Source organism: Ranitomeya variabilis, chromosome 5 (assembly GCF_051348905.1).
Source record: "Ranitomeya variabilis isolate aRanVar5 chromosome 5, aRanVar5.hap1, whole genome shotgun sequence".
In the NCBI taxonomy this organism is placed as follows: domain Eukaryota; kingdom Metazoa; phylum Chordata; class Amphibia; order Anura; family Dendrobatidae; genus Ranitomeya; species Ranitomeya variabilis.
This window is the reverse complement of record NC_135236.1, coordinates 23,860,648-23,885,986: the sequence shown is the minus strand read 5'-3', so window position 1 is coordinate 23,885,986 and position 25,339 is coordinate 23,860,648. Positions and strand designations below refer to the sequence as shown.

At 45.2% G+C, this 25,339-nt stretch overlaps 1 protein-coding gene across 1 annotated transcript in view; it reads right to left on the bottom strand.

Annotated features, from left to right (window-relative positions):
• The window catches only part of LOC143774208 (sulfotransferase 2B1-like), a 222,842-nt gene that overhangs the window by 90,733 nt on the left and 106,770 nt on the right, over positions 1–25,339 (bottom strand). Inside the window, exons 4-5 of the mRNA XM_077261588.1 lie at positions 1,485–1,611; positions 1,309–1,403 (exon numbers count right to left, since the gene is read on the bottom strand). Of these exons, the coding sequence (XP_077117703.1) occupies positions 1,309–1,403; positions 1,485–1,611 (222 nt within the window). The remainder of the gene's footprint in view (positions 1–1,308; positions 1,404–1,484; positions 1,612–25,339) is intronic.

Here is a 25,339-nt window from a genome sequence, read left to right as displayed (position 1 = left end):
CCGTAGAGGTAATCCAGCTATGGATGCTCCACACTGTAGACTAATATCCATGTCCCAAGTTTGCCCATAGCACCACGTACACATTTGCCCATGCACCCTTAGCATATAGGGCGGTACAAACTCTACCCTACGGGAGCCCACTAATGGTCACATGTGAGCTAGATGGGCAGATCTGTCTCAGGGGGCGTAGGCTATATAAGGACGGGTCCTTCATGGAACTCCAGCCCTGACGAAGAAGGAGCACCTCCTTCGAAACGCGTTGGTTGGTTGCCCTGACAAGCACCCGCCTTACTTGTGACGTCACTACCTTAGCCACGCCCCCCCTTTCACACCGCTACTGCTCCGGCGTTGCTTCTGGCCGGGTCACGCTAGGAGTGAGCGGTTCCTGCCCTTGCTAGACATCCAGCATCCAACCTCCCACCTGGACATAGTCGGCTCCGGATTTTCTTAGAGGCACATGGTCCAGCCCGGTTCACCGGCAGAAGGGACTTGGACATCTACTGACCTCCTCAACCATCTTCACGCCTACATCTAGTAAGTGCATGTGTATTTATGTATATTGCAAAAGGGAGCCATATGACTGCCAGCGTCTAGCGCATGATTAGCAGAGTCTAGTGGGTAAATCACCATCCCGCTGTAATCACAGCACTTGGGCATTTTTCTGCATAACGGAAATTCTTCATTAAGCAGAGCGCAATCGGCTCCGTTTTTCCCTCACAGCAGGCAGCACCGAAGTGTACGCAGTATCCCCTCCCCATTAGCGCAGGTGCGTCATCTGTATATTCCAGTATATATTTTAGACAGGGTTCAGCACAGTCCCTGTCATCCCACCAGCAGCTTCTTTCCCCCCTCCCCCTATTGTTCGGACAGTGCAGCGCCAGTGTTTACCCCCCTTTTTTTCAATTTTTTACCTAATGTTACTGATTTTCTCCGATTTTATAACATTTTGCTCATGTTTCCGATCACAAATCCGAATGTGCATATTCATGCTGAATTTATGTTTGGCGATCGTTTTCTGAACAAATTTGATCATCACTATTCTTCACTAAAGGTATTAATGTAATTTGTATTTTTGAGCCGTTACAGCCATGTATTTACATTACATAACAAAATCGTGCTAGCAGGTTCTCTTTAGTCACACATCTGGATGATATTACATCCATTCTTTTAATATTTTGGTTTTGCAAAGATGAGATTTCAATCTATTAAATTATTAACCTTTTTTTATGAGGTTTATTTCTATATTTAACATGGATATTCATAAGACCGTTTCCTCTACATGCCAATAATTTCATATTAAAGATTTACCTTCTTAAGATCCTCATAAGTCTGCAACATAAAGTTATCTTTTCCCAGCAATGCCATCCATCCCTTCACGTGATTAAACCAAGATCCATATGGCACTGCAATGAATAAAATAGTACAGCGGAGAATATGCTTATAGCTGACAATTTTGTAAGTTTACATTAATTTTGATTACTTACTGTTGTCAGTTAAGAATCTTTTCAGAAAACAATCCATATTTTCTGAATCATGCAAGAATGCACTCATTTTTGAAAAATGATAAAGGGACACGGCGACATCTTTAGGACCTCTGATTGTATATATGATCTAAAACAAACATTTAAAAAACAAATGAAGAATGTATATTGTTATATTATTGTTTATACAATTTTTTGTATGACTACTTACTTTTAAGATGTATTTCCACTATAAAATAAAGGATGGGATTTCTTTCAAAATGGTGTCAAAACTAAATTAATCCACCCCAGAGGGTTAGCGCTATCGGGTGATCTTGATATTAATAACTGGCTTCTACATAATCTAATATGATGTTTTTCCTAATTAGTAACAAAAATGCAACACTGCATCACAACAGTTTAAAAAAGAAAAAAATAGGAACTGATGCTAACTAGGGTTGAGCGACTTTCATTTTTTTAAGATCGAGTCGGGTTTTGTGAAACCCGACTTTGTCCAGAGTCGAGTCGAGTGCAGTCGGCCGATTATTGCTGAAAGTCGGGGATCGACCGAAACACGAAACCCAATGCAAGTCAATGGGGAAGCATAGTCGTCAGTGAGTGGAGGCCAAGAAAACACCTACAGTGCCCATTTTAATGCCAAAAACATCCATTCTTGTTTCTGAAGCTTGTCAATCTTAATTAACTTTATAATAATAGTTGGGCATAGGGAATTGGGGGTCATTTGGCAAAAGTTGTGGGAGGAGTAGGGCTGGCTCAAGTTTTTCGTGGGCCCAGAAAACGCAGACTACGTCACGGCGGTGGAGCAGGGAGAGGTAAGTATTTCAACGTTGCAAGTGCTGTGATCCTGAGCAAGCAGGGGGGGCCCACTCGTTCGCATTGGCACTGGCACAGGGCCCCTCAAAGTACGGCGGTGTGTTTGCATGGCGGGGGCGCCTCCCACCAGCAGCGACACTTTTGCGTACTCTGAGGGGCCCTGTGCCAGTGACGTCGCCAACGAGTATGCCCCCCCCCACCTGATGAAGGAACCTGCACTTTCATCTGCACCTTCCTCTTTGTCCCTGTGTAAGGTGGTATAACATGCGGGAAGGGGAACTTTACTTTCAGCAGGGTCAGATTCTGGCTGTGTAGAGTGCAAGGGGAATGTAGTGGTCTAGGTCAATGTACCAGCAGACTCATCTAGCAGTGGCTGGGCAATGGGCAGGATGAAGAGGAAACAGATATAGGGCCAAAGAATAAAGTAGGCTAAATGCAGTTCAAAATTGGTAACAGGACTAAACAGGCGGCATTGCTTTGTTCAGTGGAGTAGCAAACCCAAGAGCAGCAGACACTGTTTCAAGGGCCCAACCACACTAGTAGGCCAAATGCAGTTTAATATCTGATAGTATAGGCCGAAAGCCAGAAGGTAGAAGCTCAGCTTTATTCAGTTGAGGACAACACCAGGGAGGGGCAGACACCGTTAGTAGGCCGGAACCACCAATTTTTAAAAAACAGCAGTTAATCAGAGCCAGAAGGTAGAAGCTCAGCTTTATTCAGTTGAGGGCAACACCAGGGAGGGGCAGACACCGTTAGTAGGCCGGAACCACCAATTTTTTAAAAAACAGCAGTTAATCAGAGCCAGAAGGTAGAAGCTCAGCTTTATTCAGTTGAGGACAAACACCAGGGAGCAGCAAACAGAGGTATTAGGCCCCATCCAGCAATTAAAAAAAAAACAAAAAAAAAACAAAAACTTAATCAGAGCCAGAAGGTAGAAGCTCAGCTTTATTCAGTTGAGGACAACACCAGGCAGGGGCAGACTCCGTTAGTAGGCCGGAACCACCAATTTTTTAAAAAACAGCAGTTAATCAGAGCCAGAAGGTAGAAGCTCAGCTGTATTCAGTTGAGGACAACTTGAATTAGGGACTGCAGACAGACTTAGCAGGCTGTCCCCTGTGTGGACCATGCATCCAATACATTAACCCATTGCGCCACAAAGGACACGTAACCTTCCGTGGCCATGCCTACAGGTCCATGTGTCTGTTGTCAGGTGTACCTTTGGACTCACAGATTGACAGAATGCATGGACAATGCGGTCTTTAACATGCTGGTGGAGGGGTGGGATGGCTTTTCTCGCAAAAGAATTGTCAACTGGGTAGCTCATAGCGTGGTACAGCGTAGTCCATCATGGCTTTATTAACCCCTTCCTGACATCAGACGTACTATCCCGTCGAGGTGGGGTGGGCCCGTATGACCGCCGACGGGATAGTACGTCATCACCGATCAGCGGCGCTCACGGGGGGAGCGCGGCCGATCGCGGCCGGGTGTCAGCTGCATATCGCAGCTGACATCCGGCACTATGTGCCAGGAGCGGTCATGGACCGCCCCCGGCACATTAACCCCCGGCACACCGCGATCAAACATGATCGCAGTGTACCGGCGGTATAGGGAAGCATCGCGCAGGGAGGGGGCTCCCTGCGGGCTTCCCTGAGACACCCGGAGCAACGCGATGTGATCGCGTTGCTGCGAGGGTCTCCTACCTCCTTCCTGGCTGCAGGTCCCGGATCCAAGATGGCCGCGGCATCCGGGTCCTGCAGGGAAGGAGGTGGCTTACCGAGTGTCTGCTCAGAGCAGACACTTGGTAAGCCTGCAGCCCTGCACAGCAGATCGTCGATCTGGCAGAGTGCTGTGCACACTGCCAGATCAATGATCTGTGATGTCCCCCCCTGGGACAAAGTAAAAAAGTAAAAAAAAAATTTTTCCACATGTGTAAAAAAAAAAAAAAAATTCCTAAATAAATAATAAAAAAAATATATATATTATTCCCATAAATACATTTCTTTATCTAAATAAAAAAACAAAACAATAAAAGTACACATATTTAGTATCGCCGCGTCCGTAACGACCCAACCTATAAAACTGCCCCACTAGTTAACCCCTTCAGTAAACACCGTAAGGAAAAAAAAAAAAACGAGGCAAAAAACAACGCTTTATTACCATACCGCCGAACAAAAAGTGGAATAACACGCGATCAAAAAGACTGATATAAATATCCATGGTACCGCTGAAAACGTCATCTTGTCCCGCAAAAAACAAGCCGCCATACAGCATCATCAGCAAAAAAATAAAAAAGTTATAGTCCTGAGAATAAAGCGATACCAAAATAATAATTTTTTCTATATTTTAGTTTTTATCGTATAAAAGCGCCAAAACATAAAAAAATGATATAAATGAGATATCGCTGTAATCGTACTGACCCGAAGAATAAAACTGCTTTATCAATTTTACCAAACGCGGAACGGTATAAACGCCTCCCCCAAAAGAAATTCATGAATAGCTGGTTTTTGGTCATTCTGCCTCACAAAAATTGGAATAAAAAGCGATCAAAAACGGTCACGTGTCCGAAAATGTTACCAATAAAAACGTCAACTCGTCCCGCAAAAAACAAGACCTCACATGACTCTGTGGAGAAAAATGTGTAAAAATTATAGGTCTCAAAATGTGGAGACGCAAAAACTTTTTTGCTATAAAAAGCGTCGCTGGTTTCACACTTGCGTTTTTGTCTGCAGCGTTTTTTGCACAAAAAAAGCATGCGTTTTTTCCCTATATTTAACATTGAAAACGCATGCGGTTTTTTTGTACGCGTTTGGTCGCGTTTTCAAACGCATGCGGTTTTTTTCTGCATGCGTTCATTTTCAGAAATACAACCTGCAGTATTTTCTTGCGTTTTTAAGCACATGTGTTTGTTTGCGTTAAAAACGCATGCATTTTTTCGAAAAAAAACAGAAAACACACTGAAAAGCCACCCACCACCATCAAGGTGATAAAGGGATCCAAACCCTAACCCTAACTCTACCCCTAACCTCACCCCTAACCGTTTAATGAACATTTTCTGACAGTCATAGTGCCACGTATTTCAGTGCCACGTATTTCAGTGCCACGTATTTCAGTGCCACGTATTTCAGTGCCACGTGTTTCAGTGCCACATATTTCAGTGCCACATATCACGTATTTCAGTGCCACGTATCACGTATTTCAGTGCCACGTATCACGTATTTCAGTGCCACATATTTTAGTACCACGTATTTCAGTTGCACGTATTTCAGTGCCACGTATTTCAGTGCCACGTATTTCAGTGCCACGTATCACGTATTTCAGTGCCACGTGTTTCAGTGCCACGTATTTCAGTGCCACGTATTTCAGTGCCACGTATTTCAGTGCCACGTATTTCAGTGCCACGTATTTAAGTGCCACGTATCACATATTTCAGTGCCACGTATTTAAGTGCCACGTATTTAAGTGCCACGTATTTCAGTGCCACGTATTTCAGTGCCACGTATTTCAGTGCCACGTATTTCAGTGCCACGTATCACGTATTTCAGTGCCACGTGTTTCAGTGCCACGTATTTAAGTGCCACGTATCACGTATTTCAGTGCCACGTATTTCAGTGCCACGTATTTCAGTGCCACGTATTTCAGTCACGTTTAGGGTTAGGGTTAGGGGTAGGGTTAGGGGTAGGGTTAGGGCTAGGGTTGGAGGTAAAGTTAGGGTTGGGGCTAAAGTTAGGGTTGGGGCTAAAGTTAGGGTTAGGGTTTGGATTACATTTACGTTTGGATTAGGGTTGGGATTAGAATTATGGGTGTGTCAGGGCTAGGGGTGTGGTTAGGGTTACCGTTGGGATTACGGTTAGGGGTGTGTTTGGGTTAGGGTTTCAGGTAGAATTGGGGAGTTTCCACTGTCCAGGCACATCAGGGGCTCTCCAAGCGCGACATGGCGTCCAATCTCAATTCCAGCCAATTCTGCGTTGAAAAAGTAAAACAGTGCTCCTTCCCTTCCGAGCTCTCCCGTGCGCCCAAAAAGGGGTTTACCCCAACATATGTGTTATCAGCGTACTCGGGACAAATTGATCAACAACTTCTGGGGTCCAAGTTCTCTTGTTATCCTTAGGAAAATAAAAATTTGGGGGGCTAAAAATCATTTTTGTGGGAAAAAAAAGATGTTTTATTTTCACGGCTCTGCGTTATAAACTGTAGTGAAACACTTGGGGGTTCAAAGTTCTCACAACACATCTAGATAAGTTCCTTGGGAGGTCTAGTTTCCAATATGGGGTCACTTGTGGGGGGTTTGTACTGTTTGGGTACATCAGGGGCTCTGCAAATGCAACGTGACGGCTGCTGACCAATCCATTTAAGTCTGCATTCCAAATGGCGCTCCTTCCCTTCCGAGCTCTGTCATGCGCCCAAACAGTGGTTCCCCCCCACATATGGGGTATCAGCGTACTCAGGACAAATTGGAAAACAAATTTTGGGGTCCAATTTATTCTGTTACCCTTGTAAAAATACAAAGCTGGGGGCTAAAAAATCATTTTTGAGAAAAAAAATAAAAATTATTTTCACGGCTCTGCGTTACAATCTGTAGTGAAACACTTGGGGCTTCAAAGCTCTCAAAACACATCTAGATAAGTTCCTTAGGGGGTCTACTTTCCAAAATGGTGTCACTTGTAGGGAGTTTCAATGTTTAGGCACATCAGGTGCTCTCCAAACGCAACATGGCGTCCCATCTCAATTCCAGTCAATTTTGCATTGAAAAGTCAAATGGCGCTCCTTCCCTTCCAAGCTCTGCCATGCGCCCAAACAATGGTTTACACCCACATATGGGGTATCATCGTACTCAGGACAAATTGCACAACATTTTTTGGGGTCCAATTTCTTCTCTTACCCTTGGGAAAATAAAAAATTAGGGGCAAAAAGATCATTTTTGTGAAAAAATATGATTTTTTATTTTTACGGCTCTGCATTATAAACTTCTGTGAAGCACTTGGTGGGTCAAAGTGCTCACCACACATCTAGATAAGTTCCTTAGGGGGTCTACTTTCCAAAATGGTGTCACTTGTAGGGAGTTTCAATGTTTAGGCACATCAGGGGCTCTCCAAACGCAACATGGCGTCCCATCTCAATTCCAGTCAATTTTGCATTGAAAAGTCAAATGGCGCTCCTTCCCTTCCAAGCTCTGCCATGCGCCCAAACAATGGTTTACACCCACATATGGGGTATCAGCGTACTCAGGACAAATTGCACAACATTTTTTGGGGTCCAATTTCTTCTCTTACCCTTGGGAAAATATAAAATTGGGGGCGAAAAAATCATTTTTGTGAAAAAATATGATTTTTTATTTTTACGGCTCTGCATTATAAACTTCTGTGAAGCACTTGGTGGGTCAAAGTGCTCACCACACATCAAGATAAGTTACTTAGGGGGTATACTTTCCAAAATGGTGTCACTTGTAGGGGGTTTCAGTGTTTAGGCACATCAGGGGCTCTCCAAACGCAACATGGCGTCCCATCTCAATTCCAGTCAATTTTGCATTGAAAAGTCAAATGGCGCTCCTTTCCTTCCGAGCTCTGCCATACGCCCAAACAGTGGTTTACCCTCACATATGGGGTATCAGCGTACTCAGGACAAATTGTACAACAACTTTGGGGGTCCATTTTCTCCTGTTACCCTTGGTAAAATAAAACAAATTGGAGCTGAAATAAATTGTGTGTGAAAAAAAGTTAAATGTTCATTTTTATTTAAACATTCCAAAAATTCCTGTGAAACGCCTGAAGGGTTAATAAACTTCTTGAATGTGGTTTTGAGCACCTTGAGGGGTGCAGTTTTTAGAATGGTGTCACACTTGAGTATTTTCTATCATATAGACCCCTCAAAATGACTTCAAATGAGATGTGGTCCCTAAAAAAAAATGGTGTTGTAAAAATGAGAAATTGCTGGTCAACTGTTAACCCTTATAACTCCGTCACAAAAAAAAATTTTGGTTCCAAAATTGTACTGATGTAAAGTAGACATGTGGGAAATGTTACTTATTAAGTATTTTGCGTGACATATGTCTGTGATTTAAGGGCATAAAAATTCAAATTTGGAAAATTGCAAAATTTTCAAAATTTTCGCCAAATTTCCATTTTTTTCACAAAAAAACGCAAGTTATATCGAATACATTTTACCACTAACATGAAGTACAATATGTCACGAGAAAATAATGTCAGAATCGCCAAGATCCGTCAAAGCGTTCCAGAGTTATAGCCTCATAAAGGGACAGTGGTCAGAATTGTAAAAATTGGCCCGGTCATTAACGTGCAAACCACCCTTGGGGGTGAAGGGGTTAATATTAAAAAAAATTAAAAAATAGGCTCTATGCACTGTAAATTAGGTTCCAGGGGTACACGGGCAGCAGTGGTCTGGTCAGTGGAGGCCTAGTGGAAGGAGGGACCGCAGACAGGCTTCGAAGGCCTAACATTATAAAATGGGCTGGCTGTAGGCACTTTATAATTGGTTCCAGGGGTACACGGGCAGCAGTGGTCTGGTCAGTGGAGGCCTAGTGGAAGGAGGGACCGCAGACAGGCTTCGAAGGCCTAACACAATAAAATGGGCTGGCTGTAGGCACTTTATAATTGTTTCCAGGGATACACGGGCAGCAGTGGTCTGGTCAGTGGAGGCCTAGTGGAAGGAGGGACCGCAGACAGGCTTCGAAGGCCTAACACAATAAAATGGGCTGGCTGTAGGCACTTTATAATTGTTTCCAGGGGTACACGGGCAGCAGTGGTCTGGTCAGTGGAGGCCTAGTGGAAGGAGGGACCGCAGACAGGCTTCGAAGGCCTAACACAATAAAATGGGCTGGCTGTAGGCACTTTATAATTGTTTCCAAGGGTACACGGGCAGCAGCGGTCTGGTCAGTGGAGGCCTAGTGGAAGGAGGGACCGCAGACAGGCTTCGAAGGCCTAACACAATAAAATGGGCTGGCTGTAGGCACTTTATATTTGTTTCCAGGGGTACACGGGCAGCAGTGGTCTGGTCAACGGAGGCCGATTGTAATGAGTGTCTGCCAGCTAGTAGTCAAAAACAACAATTAAATGTGAATGTCTCTCATTAAAACAAAACAAAAACACTAAAGGGTGCAATCATTAGGTTCAGGGGTGGGATCCTCTGCGTTGTTTCAGACCTACTAATTTAGCGCAAAGTATTTACTGTGGTAAATAGAGGACACTGCCCCTGACTATGTTAAGTACCATCATACATGTCAACACAATGGTATTGTCAGGGGCAGGTATGGAAGGATGTCAGCGCATAGACTAAACATTGGTGGAAGTGTGAGAGATAACTGTGGAAGTGGTAGAGCAATGTTTGACCTGGGGGTGGGTGAACTCTCTTGTGGCCGGCGGTACAGGCCCAGGGCCCCTTATGTTACAACAGTGTGTCTGACGTTGGGTGCGCACCACCACCGCCAGAGACACTTTATTGCACTATGAGGGACCCAGTAGCAATGCCGTCGACCAAAAGCAAGCACACCCACCTCTTCAGACAAACAGCAGTCTCACGGGTGCTTGCGCCAAGTCGCGATACCACGGCCCCGTGTGGGGAGTTTGGCCATTTAGGGAGGTGTAAACATGTCGTATGCTGGACAATCAGCTGCAGAAAATTAGACATTAGAAAAGTAATTCACAGTAGTCCACAGGCAAGAGCTTTTCATAGGAAAGCTAGGTGTCGGCCGGGCAATGTGGGGCAAAAGATTTCGAAATCCAGTTGTGGTTCATTTTAATGAATGTTAGATCGTCAACATTTTGGGTAGCCAGACTAGTCCTTTTTTCGGTTAATATTGAACCTGCAGCACTGAATACTCTTTCTGATAGGACACTTGCTGCCGGGCAAGCAAGCTCCTGCAATGCATATTCTGCCAATTCTGGCCAGGTGTCTAATTTTGATGCCCAGTAATCAAATGGGAATGACGGTTGAGGGATAACATCGATAAGGGATGAAAAATAGTTAGTAACCATACTGGACAAATGTTGTCGCCTGTCACTTTCAATTGATGCAGCAGTACCTGTCCTGTCTGCGGTCATAGCAAAATCACTCCACAACCTGGTCAGAAAACCCTGTCCAACGCCACTTCTGATGTGTGCACCCCTAACACTCCTAGTCTGCTGCCCCCTGGAGCTCGTGTGAGAACGATCACGTGCGCTGTGTGCTGGGAATGCCTGAAGCAAACGGTCAACAAGAGTTGATTGTTTGGTTGCTAATATTAGTTCCAAGTTCTCATGTGGCATAATATTTTGCAATTTGCCTTTATAGCGTGGATCGAGGAGGCAGGCCAACCAGTAATCGTCATCGTTCATCATTTTCGTAATGCGTGTGTCCCTTTTTAGGATACGTAAGGCATAATCCGCCATGTGGGCCAAAGTTCCAGTTGTCAAATCTCCGGTTGTGATTGGTTGAGGGGCAGTTTCAGGCAAATCTACGTCACTTGTGTCCCTCAAAAAACCAGAACCCGGCCTTGCCACGCAACCAATTTCCAGTGCCCCCGGGAAAGCTTCCGCATTAAAAATATACTCATCCCCATCATCCTCCTCGTCCTCCACCTCCTCTTCGCCCGCTACCTAGTCCTGTACACTGCCCTGACCAGATAATGGCTGACTGTCATCAAGGCTTTCCTCTTCCTCTGGTGCAGACGCCTGATCCTTTATGTGCGTCAAACTTTGCATCAGCAGACGCATTAGGGGGATGCTCATGCTTATTATGGCGTTGTCTGCACTAACCAGCCATGTGCATTCCTCAAAACACTGAAGGACTTGACACATGTCTTGTATCTTCGACCACTGCACACCTGACAACTCCATGTCTGCCATCCTACTGCCTGCCCATGTATGTGTATCCTCCCACAAAAACATAACAGCCCGCCTCTGTTGGCACAGTCTCTGAAGCATGTGCAGTGTTGAGTTCCACCTTGTTGCAACGTCTATGATTAGGCGATGCTGGGGAAGGTTCAAAGACCGCTGATAGGTCTGCATACGGCTGGAGTGTACAGGCGAACGTCGGATATGTGAGCAAAGTCCACGCACTTTGAGGCGCAGGTCGGAGAAACCAGGATAAGTTTTTAATAAGCACTGCACCACCAGGTTTAAGGTGTGAGCCAGGCAAGGAATGTGTTTCAGTTGGGAAAGTGTTATGACCCCAATGGCAGAGGGTCTCAGGAATAATGCTAAGTCAGTAAATACAGAAAACCAGCTCATAGGGCAGTGGTAACTGGGCTGACCATATAACTAATCCTAGCACCACAAATACCAGCAGCCGGGGAACGTTCCTACGTTGATCCTAGACGTCTCGCGCCAGCCGGAGAGCTAACTACCCCTAGAAGGGAAAAGAAAGACCTTTCTTGCCTCCAGAGGAAATACCCCAAAAGTTGGATAGAAGCCCCCCACAAATAATAACGGTGAGGTAAGAGGAAAAGACAAACATAAGAATGAGCTAGATATTTAGCAAAGAGAGGCCCACTAGCTAATAGCAGAATATAGAAAGATAACTTATATGGTCAGCAAAAAATCCTATCAAAAATATCCACACTGGAAATTCAAGAACCCCCGAACCGTCTAACGGCCCGGGGGGGAGAACACCAGCCCCCTAGAGCTTCCAGCAAGGTCAGGAATCACATTTAGTACAAGCTGGACAAAAATGATAGCAAACAAATAACCCAAAAAACAAAGAAGCAAGACTTAGCTTAATTTTGCACGAACCAGGACCAGCAAACACGAGCAAACAGAATGTGTCTGATAACACCGATGCCAGGCACTGGACTAAGGTTCCAGGAGGTTATATAGCAACACCCCTGAAGTAACGACCCAGCTGGGTGCAAACTGAGGGAAGGAAATCCCAGAGTCATATCAATAGTAACCACAAGAGGGAGCCAAAAAAGTCTAATTCACAACAGTACCCCCCCCCTTAAGGAGGGGTCACCGAACCCTCACCAAGACCACCAGGGCGATCAGGATGAGCAGCGTGAAAGGCACAAACTAAATCGGCCGCATGCACATCAGAGGCAACCACCCAGGAATTATCCTCCTGACCATAACCCTTCCACTTGACCAAATACTGAAGCCTCCGCCTGGAGAGACGAGAATCCAAGATCTTCTCCACCACGTACTCCAACTCGCCCTCAACCAACACCGGAGCAGGAGGCTCAGCAGAAGGAACCACAGGCACAACGTAGCGTCGTAACAAAGACCTATGGAACACGTTGTGAATGGCAAACGAAACCGGAAGATCCAAGCGAAAGGACACTGGATTAAGGATTTCCAATATCTTGTAAGGACCGATGAAGCGAGGCTTAAATTTAGGAGAGGAGACCTTCATAGGAACAAATCGAGAAGACAGCCACACCAAATCCCCAACATGAAGTCGGGGACCCACACCGCGGCGGCGGTTGGCAAAACGCTGAGCCTTCTCCTGTGACAATTTTAAGTTGTCCACCACATGATTCCAGATCTGCTGCAACCTATCCACCACAGAATCTACCCCAGGACAGTCAGAAGGCTCCACATGTCCCGAGGAAAAACGAGGATGGAAACCAGAGTTGCAGAAAAATGGCGAAACCAAAGTAGCGGAACTAGCCCGATTATTTAGGGCAAACTCAGCCAACGGCAAGAAGGTCACCCAATCATCCTGATCTGCCGAAACAAAACACCTCAAGTAAGCCTCCAGAGTCTGATTAGTTCGCTCAGTTTGTCCATTAGTCTGAGGATGAAAGGCAGACGAGAACGACAAATCAATGCCCATCCTAGCACAAAAGGATCGCCAGAACCTGGAAACAAACTGGGATCCTCTGTCAGACACAATATTCTCAGGAATGCCGTGTAAACGAACCACATTCTGAAGGAACACAGGAACCAGATCGGAAGAGGAAGGCAACTTAGGCAAAGGCACCAAATGGACCATTTTTGAAAAGCGATCACATACCACCCAGATGACAGACATACCCCAAAACACCGGGAGATCAGAAATGAAATCCATGGAAATATGTGTCCAAGGCCTCTTCGGAACAGGCAAGGGCAAGAGCAACCCGCTGGCACGGGAACAGCAAGGCTTAGCTCGAGCACAAGTCCCACAGGACTGCACAAATGACCATACATCCCGTGACAAGGAAGGCCACCAAAATGACCTAGCCACCAGATCTCTGGTGCCAAAAATTCCCGGATGACCTGCCAACACCGAGGAATGAACCTCGGAAATGACTCTGCTGGTCCACTTATCAGGAACAAACAGTCTGTCAGGTGGACAAGAGTCAGGTCTACCAGCTTGAAATCTCTGCAACACACGTCGCAAATCAGGAGAAATGGCTGACAAAATAACTCCTTCTTTAACCCCTTCATGACCGTGGGATTTTTCGTTTTTCCATTTTCGTTTTTCACTCCCCTCCTTCCCAGAGCCATAACTTTTTTATTTTTCCGTCAATTTGGCCATGTGAGGGCTTATTTTTTTGCGGGACGAGTTGTACTTTTGAATGACATCATTGGTTTTACCATGGCGTGTACTAGAAAACGGGAAAAAAATTCCAAGTGCGGTGAAATTGCAAAAAAAGTGCAATCCCACACTTGTTTTTTGTCTGGTTTTTTTGCTAGGTTCACTAAATGATAAAACTGACCGGCCATTATGATTCTCCAGGTCAGTATGAGTTCATAGACACCTCACATGTCTAGGTTATGTTTTACCTAAGTGGTGAAAAAAATTTCCAAACTTTGCAAAAAAAAAAAAATAATAAAATTACGCCATTTTCCGATACCCGTAGCGTCTCCATTTTTCGTGATCTGGGGTCTGGTGAGGGCTTATTTTTTGTGTGCCGAGCTGGCGTTTTTAATAGTAGCATTTCGTGCAGATACGTTCTTTTGATCGCCCGTTATTGCATTTTAATGCAATGTTGCGGCGACCAAAAAAATGTAATTCTGGCGTTTCGATTTTTTTTCTCGTTACGCCGTTTTGCGATCAGGTTAATGCTTTTTTTTTATTGATAGATCGGGCGATTCTGAACGTGTCGATACCAAATATGTGTAGATTTGATATTATTTTTATTGATTTATTTTGATTGGGGCGAAAGGGGGGTGATTTAAACTTTTATATATTTTTTATTTTTTTCACATTTTTTTTACTTTTTTTTTTTACTTTTGCCATGCTTCTATAGCCTCCATGGGAGGCTAGAAGCTGGCACAACGCGATCGGCTCTGCTACATAACAGCGATCATCAGATCGCTGTTATGTAGCTAAAATGCAGGTGTGCTGTGAGCGCCGTCCACAGGGTGGCGCTCACAGCCACCGGCGATCAGTAACCATAGAGGTCTCAAGGACCTCTATGGTTACCTTCCTGACACATCGTCGACCCCCGATCATGTGACAGGGGTCGGCGATGCGCTCATTTCCGGCCGCCCGGCCGGATGCGGTAGTTAAATGCCGCTGTCTGCGTTTGACAGCGGCATTTAACTAGTTAATAGCGGCGGGTGATCGCGATTTCACCCGCCGCTATTGCGCGCACATGTCAGCTGTAAAAAACAGCTGACATGTCGCGACTTTGATGTGCGCTCACCGCCGGAGCGCACATCAAAGCAGGGGACCCGACATCGGACGGTATAGTACGTCCGATGTCGGGAAGGGGTTAAGAATACCCACAGGTTCTGTGACTCCAGGAGAGTCAGGCACAAAGCTCCTTGAAAGAGCATCAGCTTTCACATTCTTTGAACCTGGTAAATACGAGACCACAAAGTCAAAACGGGAGAAAAACAATGACCAGCAGGCCTGTCTAGGATTCAAGCGTTTAGCAGACTCGAGATACATCAAATTTTTGTGATCAGTCAAGACCACCACACGATGCTTAGCACCCTCGAGCCAATGACGCCACTCCTCAAATGCCCACTTCATGGCCAGTAATTCCCGATTGCCAACATCATAATTCCGCTCAGCAGGCGAAAACTTCCTAGAGAAGAAAGCACATGGTCTCATTACTGAGCAACCAGGGCCTCTCTGTGACAAAACGGCCCCTGCCCCAATCTCAGAAGCATCCACCTCGACCTGAAAGGGAAGTGAGACATCAAGCTGGCACAAAACAGGCGCCGAAGTAAACCGGCGCTTCAACTCCTGGAACGCCTCCACGGCTGCAGGAGCCCAGTTAGCAACATCAGAACCTTTCTTGGTCATATCCGTCAAAGGTTTAACAACGCTAGAAAAATTAGCAATAAAACGACGGTAAAAGTTAGCAAAACCCAAGAACTTCTGAAGACTCTTAACTGACGTGGGTTGAGTCCACTCATGAATAGCTCGGACCTTGACTGGGTCCATCTCCACAGCAGAAGGGGAAAAAATAAACCCCAAAAAGGGAACTTTCTGTACTCCAAAGAGACACTTTGAGCCTTTAACAAACAAGGCATTCTCACGCAAAACCTGAAACACCATCCTGACCTGCTCCACATGTGAGTCCCAATCTTCAGAGAAAACCAGAATATCGTCCAGATAAACAATCATAAATTTATCCAGATACTTCCGGAAAATATCATGCATAAAGGACTGAAATACTGAGGGAGCATTAGAAAGCCCAAAAGGCATCACCAAGTACTCAAAATGACCTTCGGGCGTATTAAATGCAGTCTTCCATTCATCACCTTGCTTAATGCGCACAAGGTTGTACGCACCACGAAGATCTATCTTGGTGAACCACTTGGCACCCTTAATCCGGGCAAACAAGTCCGACAAGAGAGGCAAAGGATACTGAAATTTTACAGTGATTTTATTCAGAAGCCGATAGTCAATACAAGGTCTCAAAGATCCGTCCTTCTTGGCCACAAAAAAGAATCCCGCACCAAGAGGGGAAGAGGATGGACGGATATGCCCCTTCTCCAGAGACTCCTTGATATATGAACGCATTGCGGCATGCTCAGGTACTGACAGATTAAATAATCTTCCCTTAGGAAATTTACTACCTGGAATCAAATCTATGGCGCAGTCACAGTCCCTATGAAGAGGCAGAGCACTGGATCTGGACTCACTGAATACATCCTGATAATCAGACAAATACTCAGGAACTTCCGAAGGAGTAGAGGAAGCAATAGACACCGGCGGGGAATCAGCATGAATTCCCTGACAGCCCCAACTTGACACAGACATTGCCTTCCAATCCAAGACTGGATTGTGGGTCTGTAACCATGGCAGACCCAAAACGACCAAATCATGCATTTTATGCAGAACAAGAAAACGAATCACCTCCCGATGTTCAGGAGTCATGCACATGGTCACCTGCGTCCAAAACTGCGGTTTATTTTCCGCCAATGGCGTAGCATCAATACCTCTAAGAGGAATAGGATTTACTAACGGTTCAAGAACAAAACCACAGCGCTTGGCAAATGACAGATCCATAAGACTCAGGGCAGCACCTGAATCCACAAACGCCATAACAGGGTAAGAAGACAAAGAGCAAATTAAAGTCACAGACAAAATAAATTTAGGTTGCAAATTACCAATGGCGACAGGACTAACAACCCTTGTTAGGCGTTTAGAGCATGCTGATATAACATGTGTAGAATCACCACAGTAAAAACACAACCCATTCTGACGTCTATGATTTTTCCGTTCATTTCTAGTCTGAATTCTATCACATTGCATTAAATCAGGTGTTTGTTCAGACAACACCACCAGAGGATTAGCGGTTTTGGCTCCCGCAAACGCCGGTCAATTTGAATAGCAAGCGCCATAGAATCATTCAGACTTGTAGGAATGGGGAAACCCACCATCACATTCTTAATGGCTTCAGAAAGGCCATTTCTGAAATTTGCGGCCAGAGCACACTCATTCCACTGAGTAAGCACGGACCATTTCCGAAATTTTTGGCAATACACTTCAGCTTCCTCCTGACCCTGAGAAATAGCCAGCAAGGCTTTTCCTGCCTGAATTTCAAGATTGGGTTCCTCGTAAAGCAATCCGAGCGCCAGAAAAAACGCATCAATATTCGCCAATGCCGGATCTCCTGGCGCTAGCGAGAAAGCCCAATCCTGAGGGTCGCCCCGCAAAAAAGAAATAACAATTTTAACTTGCTGAGCAGAATCTCCAGATGAACGGGGTCTCAGAGAAAGAAACAATTTACAATTATTCTTGAAATTCCTAAACCTAAATCGGTCTCCAGAAAACAATTCCGGAATAGGTATTTTAGGTTCAGACATAGGACTACTGGTAACAAAATCTTGTATACCCTGCACACGAGCTGCCAGCTGGTCTACACTTGTAATCAAGGTCTGGACATTCATGTCTGCAGCAAGCACAAGCCACTCAAAGGTAAAGGGGAGGAAGAGAAGGAAAGAAAAAAAACCTCAGAATTTCCTTTCTTATTATCCCACTTCTGCAATGCTTTAAACATTCAATGTTGGCCTGGCATACTGTTATGACCCCAATGGCAGAGGGTCTCAGGAATAATGCTAAGTCAGTAAATACAGAAAACCAGCTCATAGGGCAGTGGTAACTGGGCTGACCATATAACTAATCCTAGCACCACAAATACCAGCAGCCGGGGAACGTTCCTACGTTGATCCTAGACGTCTCGCGCCAGCCGGAGAGCTAACTACCCCTAGAAGGGAAAAGAAAGACCTTTCTTGCCTCCAGAGGAAATACCCCAAAAGTTGGATAGAAGCCCCCCACAAATAATAACGGTGAGGTAAGAGGAAAAGACAAACATAAGAATGAGCTAGATATTTAGCAAAGAGAGGCCCACTAGCTAATAGCAGAATATAGAAAGATAACTTATATGGTCAGCAAAAAATCCTATCAAAAATATCCACACTGGAAATTCAAGAACCCCCGAACCGTCTAATGGCCCGGGGGGAGAACACCAGCCCCCTAGAGCTTCCAGCAAGGTCAGGAATCACATTTAGTACAAGCTGGACAAAAATGATAGCAAACAAATAACCCAAAAAACAAAGAAGCAAGACTTAGCTTAATTTTGCACGAACCAGGACCAGCAAATACGAGCAAACAGAATGTGTCTGATAACACCGATGCCAGGCACTGGACTAAGGTTCCAGGAGGTTATATAGCAACACCCCTGAAGTAACGACCCAGCTGGGTGCAAACTGAGGGAAGGAAATCCCAGAGTCATATCAATAGTAACCACAAGAGGGAGCCAAAAAAGTCTAATTCACAACAGGAAAGGGAGATGGCAGCCATGAAATTCCTTCCGTTATCACTCACTACCTTGCCTGCCTCAAGATCTACTGTGCCCAGCCACGACTGCGTTTCTTGTTGCAAGAACTCGGACAGAACTTCCGCGGTGTGTCTGTTGTCGCCCAAACACTTCATAGCCAATACAGCCTGCTGACGCTTGCCAGTAGCTGGCCCATAATGGGACCACTGGTGTGCAACAGTGTCATCTGCCGATGGAGTGGTTGGCCGACTGCGGTCTGTGGAAGAGCTGTAGCTTCTGCAGGAGGACGAGGAGGAGGAGGGGGTGCGAACGCCTACAGCCAACTGTTTCCTAGACCGTGGACTAGGCACAACTGTCCCGAAATTGATGTCCCCTGTGGACCCTGCATCCACCACATTCACCCAGTGTGCCGTGATGGACACATAACGTCCCTGGCCATGCCTACTGGTCCATGCATCTGTAGTCAGGTGCACCTTTGTACTCACAGATTGCCTGAGTGCATGGACGATGCGCTGTTTAACATGCTGGTGCAGGGCTGGGATGGCTATTCTGGAAAAAAAGTGTTGACTGGGTAGCTCGTATCGTGGTTCAGCGTACTCCATCAGGGCTTTGAAAGCTTCGCTTTCAACTAACCGGTAGGGCATCATCTCTAACGAGATTAGTCTAGCTATGTGGGCGTTAAAACCCTGTGTACGCGGATGCGAGGATAAGTACTTCCTTTTTCTAACCAGAGTCTCATGTAGTGTGAGCTGGACTGGAGAGCTGGAGATCGTGGAACTTTCGGGTGTGCCGGTGGACATGGCAGACTGAGAGACGGTTGGAGACGGTATTGTTTCCGCCGGTGCCCTAGATGCAATATTTCCTCCTACAAAACTGGTGATTCCCTGACCCAGACTGCTTTTGGCTGGCAAAGAAACCTGCACAGATACTGCCGGTGGTGCGGAAAATGGTGGCCTTACAGTGACGGAAGGGATGTTGCGTTGCTGACTAGCTTCATTGGCCGAGGGTGCTACAACCTTAAGGGACATTTGGTAGTTAGTCCAGGCTTGAAAATGCATGGTGGTTAAGTGTCTATGCATGCAACTAGTATTGAGACTTTTCAGATTCTGACCTCTGCTTAAGCTAGTTGAACATTTTTGACAGATGACTTTGCGCTGATCAATTGGATGTTGTTTAAAAAAATGCCAGACTGCACTCTTCCTAGCATCGGATCCCTTTTCAGGGATTGCAGACTGAGCTTTAACCGGATGGCCACGCTGTCCTCCAACAGGTTTTGGCTTTGACACGCGTTTTGGGCCAGATACGGGCCCGGCAGATGGAACCTGTTGCGATGTTGATGCCTGCTGCGGCCCCTCCTCCACCTCCGCTTCTGAACTACTGCTGCCTGCACCCTGTTCCCCCAATGGCTGCCAATCGGGGTCAACAACTGGGTCATCTATTACCTCCTCTTCGAGCTCGTGTGCAACTTCGTCTGTGTCACTGTGTCGGTCGGTGGTATAGCGTTCGTGGCGGGGCAACATAGTCTCATCAGGGTCTGATTGTGGATCAGTACCCTGAGAGGGCAATGTGGTGGTCTGAGTCAAAGGAGCAGCATAGTACTCTGGCTGTGGCTGTGCATCAGTGCACTCTATGTCAGAATCTACTTGTAATGGGCATGGCCTGTTAAGTGTTTCACTTTCTAAGCCAGGGACGGTATGTGTAAAGAGCTCCATGGAGTAACCCGTTGTGTCGCCTGCTGCATCCTTCTCTCTTGTTGTAGTTTTTGCTGAAGAAGACAAGGAAGCGACTTGTCCCTGACCGTGAACATCCACAAGCGACGCGCTGCTTTTACATTTACCAGTTTCAGAAGAGGAGGCAAAAGAGCTAGAGACTGAGTCTGCAATGTAAGCCAAAACTTGCTGTTGCTGTTCCGCCTTTAAAAGCGGTTTTCGTACTCCCAGAAAAGAGAGCGTTCGAGGCCTTGTGTAGCCAGACGACGAAACTGGCTCCACAGCTCCAGACTTAGGTGGAATATTTTTATCCCCACGACCACCTGATGCTCCACTACCACTACCATCATTACCAGCTGACAATGAACGCCCACGGCCACGACCTCTTGCACCAGACTTCCTCATTGTTTTAAAAACTTAACCAAAGTAACTTTATTTGTTGCTGTCAAACAACTTACACGGTGAGCTATAACTTCAGTATGATTTCAATATCCCTTAACAGGTTGGTGAGACCACAAGGAAAATCAGGCACAATGTTACACACTCTGTTTTCTATGGCACCAAATCACAGAGATGCCACACACGCAGGACTGTCACTCAAGCAGAAAGGGCAATATTAATCTCCCACTGTTTTATTTTTTTTTTCTTTTTCAGGGAGACTTTAGAAACCAAATAATAAAAAATAAATAGGCTTTCTATGGCCCACTGAGTGAGAGATGGCACACACAGGAGTCAGGAGTGGCACACAAGCCCTGACTGAGGCCAATATTTTTCTCCCACTGATTGATGTAGTGATTTTTTTTCAGGTAGATTTTAGAACCCAAATCAAGCAAAAAAATTAATAGGCTTTCTATGGCCCACTGAGTGAGAGATGGCACACACAGGGATGGCACTCTAGCAGAAATGCCAATCTTAATCTCCCACAAAAAAAAAAAAAAAAAGAAACTGTCCTACAATTACTATCTCTCTGCAGTAATCTCAGCCAGGTATGGCAGGCAGCAATAAGGAGTGGACTGATGCACAAATTAAATAAAAAGTGTGGACAAACAAAAAAGATAGCTGTGCAGAAAGGAAGGAACAAGAGGATATGTGCTTTGAAAAAAGCAGTTGGTTTGCACAGTGGCGTACACACAGCAATACAGCTATCACGGAGCCTTCTAGGGCAGCCCAATGAGCTACAGCGCTGAGAGAAAAAAAAAAATGTAGCTTCCACTGTCCCTGCACACCGAAGGTGGTGTTGGACAGTGGAAATCGCTACAGCACAAGCGGTTTGGTGGTTAATGGACCCTGCCTAACGCTCTCCCTGCTTCTAATGAAGCGGCAGCAACCTCTCCCTAAGCTCAGAGCAGCAGCAGTAAGATGGCGGTCGGCGGGAACGCCCCTTTATAGCCCCTGTGACGCCGCAGACAGCAAGCCAATCACTGCAATGCCCTTCTCTAAGATGGTGGGGACTGAGATCTATGTCATCACGCTGCCCACACTCTGCGTTCACCTTCATTGGCTGAGAAATGGCGCTTTTCGCGTCATTGAAATGCGACTTTGGCGCGAAAGTCGCATACCGCATGGCCGATGCAACGCTGGGATCGGCTCGGTTTCATGAGACGCCGACTTTGCCAAAAGTCGGCGACTTTTGAAAATGAACGACCCGTTTCGCTCAACCCTAATGCTAACTATAAATTAGATAGTTGAGTTGTGATATGATTCACACCTTCACACTTTAATGCTTCCACCGCTTAGTATGTCTGAGCAGTGATTGACAACTTGGTTGTCCAGTTTTGTGCAGGGGATTTCTCAGCTGTCTGTGCAGTAAGGCCGGCGTCACTCTCAGCGTAAGACAATACGGTCCATTTTTTACGGCCGTAATACGGCCGTAATACGGAGAAATGTTTCCAAAATAGTGATCCGTAGGCAGGGTGTGTCAGCGTATTTTGCGCATGGCATCCTCCGTATGTAATCCGTATGGCATCCGTTGCAAAACCGACATCTAATGGATTTGTGTGCTCAAATGTTCGGGAAAACATATATACAGTATATATATATATATATATATATATATATATATGTCATTGAGACACATATATATATATTCTGTATTTATATTTAATTCAGCGCGATATATCTGCTAAATGACTTTTTTTCATCAGTGTTTACAAAAGAAAATCCCATGGCAGCCAATATGACTAGTGATAAAAATTCCCCATTAAGTGTCACCTGCTTAACCCAGCAGGCAGTACGGCGGCATCTAAAAATCACTAAAATTGACAAATCTCCGGGCCCGGATGGGATACACCCCCGAGTACTGCAGAAATTAAGTACAGTAATTGATAGACCATTATTTTTAATCTTTAAAGAGTCCATAATAACAGGGTCTGTACCACAGGACTGGTGTATAGCAAATGTGGTGCCAATATTCAAAAAGGGGACAAAAACTGAACTCGGAAATTATAGGCCAGTAAGCTTAACCTCTACTGTGGGTAAAATCCTGGAGGGCATTCTAAGGGATGCTATACTGGAGTATCTGAAGAGGAATAACCTCATGACCCAGTATCAGCACGGGTTTACTAGGGACCGATCATGTCAGACTAATTTGATCAGCTTCTATGAAGAGGTAAGTTCCGGACTGGACCAAGGGAACCCAGTGGACATAGTGTATATGGACTTTTCAAAAGCTTTTGATACGGTGCCACACAAAAGGTTGATACATAAAATGAGAATAATGGGGATAGCGGAAAATACGTGCAAGTGGGTTGAGAGTTGGCTCAGGAATAGGAAACAAACGGTGGTTATTAAGGGAGCACACTCGGACTGGGTCACGGTTAGTAGTGGGGTACCACAGGGGTCAGTATTGGGCCCTCTTCTTTTTAACATATTTATTAATGACCTTGTAGGGCGCATTCAGAGTAGAATTTCAATATTTGCAGATGACACTAAACTCTGCAGGGTAATCAATACAGGGGAGGACAATTTTATATTACAGGCTGATTTACGTAAACTAGAAGCTTGGGCTGATAAATGGCAAATGAGCTTTAATGGGGATAAATGTAAGGTCATGCACTTGGGTAGAAGTAATAAGATGTATAACTATGTGCTTAATTCTAAAACTCTGGGCAAAACCGTCAATGAAAAAGACCTGGGTGTATGGGTGGATGACAAACTCATATTCAGTGGCCAGTGTCAGGCAGCTGCTACAAAGGCAAATAAAATAATGGGATGCATTACAAGAGGCATAGATGCTCATGAGGAGAACATAATTTTACCTCTATACAAGTCACTAGTGCGACCACACTTAGAATACTGTGCACAGTTCTGGTCTCCGGTGTATAAGAAAGACATAGCTGAACTGGAGCGGGTGCAGAGAAGAGCAACCAAGGTTATTAGAGGACTGGGGGGTCTGCAATACCAAGATAGGTTATTACACTTGGGGCTATTTAGTTTGGAAAAACGAAGACTAAGGGGTGATCTTATGTTAATGTATAAATATATGAGGGGACAGTACAAAGACCTTTCTGCTGATCTTTTTAATCATAGACCGGTGACAGGGACAAGGGGCATCCTCTACGTCTGGAGGAAAAAAGGTTTACGCATAATAACAGACGTGGATTCTTTACTGTAAGAGCATTGAGACTATGGAACTCTCTGCCGTATGATGTTGTAATGAGTGACTCATTGCTTCAATTTAAGAGGGGACTGGATAACTTTCTGGAAAAGTATAATATTACAGGGTATATATATTAGATTCCTTGATAAGGCGTTGATCCAGGGAACTAGTCTGATTGCCGTATGTGGGGTCGGGAAGGAATTTTTTTCCCCATGATGGAGCTTACTCTTACCATTTGGGTTTTTTTTGCCTTCCCCTGGATCAACATGTTAGGGCATGCTAGGCTATGGGTTGAACTAGATGGACTTAAAGTCTTCCTTCAACCTTAATAACTATGTAACTATGTAATCTGTGAAAAGCCAGTAATTCAATTGCCGGCTTTTCATTTCTCCTTCACAAACCCGACATGATATGAGACATGGTTTACATACAGTAAACCATCTCATATCCCCCTTTTTTTTGCATATTCCACATTACTAATGTTAGTAGTGTGTATGTGCAAAATTTGGGCGCTGTAGCTTGTAAAATAAAGGGTTAAATGGCGGAAAAAATTGGCGTGGGCTCCCGCGCAATTTTCTCCGCCAGAGTGGTAAAGCCAGTGACTGAGGGCAGATATTAATAGCCAGGAGAGGGTCCATGGTTATTGGCCCCCCTAGCTACAAACATCTGCCCCCAGCCACCCCAGAAAAGGCACATCTGGAAGATGCGCCTATTCTGGCACTTGGCCACTCTCTTCCCACTCCCCTGTAGCGGTGGGATATGGGGTAATGAAGGGTTAATGCCACCTTGCTATTGTAAGGTGACATTAAGCCAGATTAATAATGGAGAGGCGTCAATTATGACACCTATCCATTATTAATCCAATTGTCTGAAAGGGTTAAAAAACACACACACATTATTAAAAAGTATTTTAATGAAATAAACACACAGGTTGTTTTAGTATTTTATTGCTCTCTCAATCCATCTCAAGACCCTCGCTTGGCAAAATAATAAACCCACAATATACATACCCTCTGATGAACCGTCACGTCCCACGAGGTAATCCATCTGAAGGGGTTAAAAAATTTTACAAGCAGGAGCCCTGCTAATGCAGCTGTGCTCTTGCTTGTAAGCCCCGGCGAATGAAGGAAATGTAGGTCAATGACCTATAGTTACCTTCAGTCGCGGTGAGGCGCCCTCTGCTGGATGTCCTCATGAACTGCAGCCTGGGAACTTTTTCCCACGCTCGAGCTCATATGAGGACAACCTGCAGGGGGCGCCTCACCGCGACTGAAGGTAACTATAGGTCATTGACCTACATTTCCTTCATTCGCCGGGGCTTACAAGCACGAGCACAGCTGCATTAGCAGGGCTCCTGCTTGTAAATTTTTTTAACCCCTTCAGATGGATTACCACGTGGGACGTGACGGTTCATCAGAGGGTATGTATATTGTGGGTTTATTATTTTGTCAAGCGAGGGTCTTGAGATGGATTGAGAGAGCAATAAAATACTAAAACAACCTGTGTGTTTATTTCATTATAATACTTTTTAATAATGTGTGTGTGTGTGTGTTTTTAACCCTTTCAGACAATTGGATTAATAATG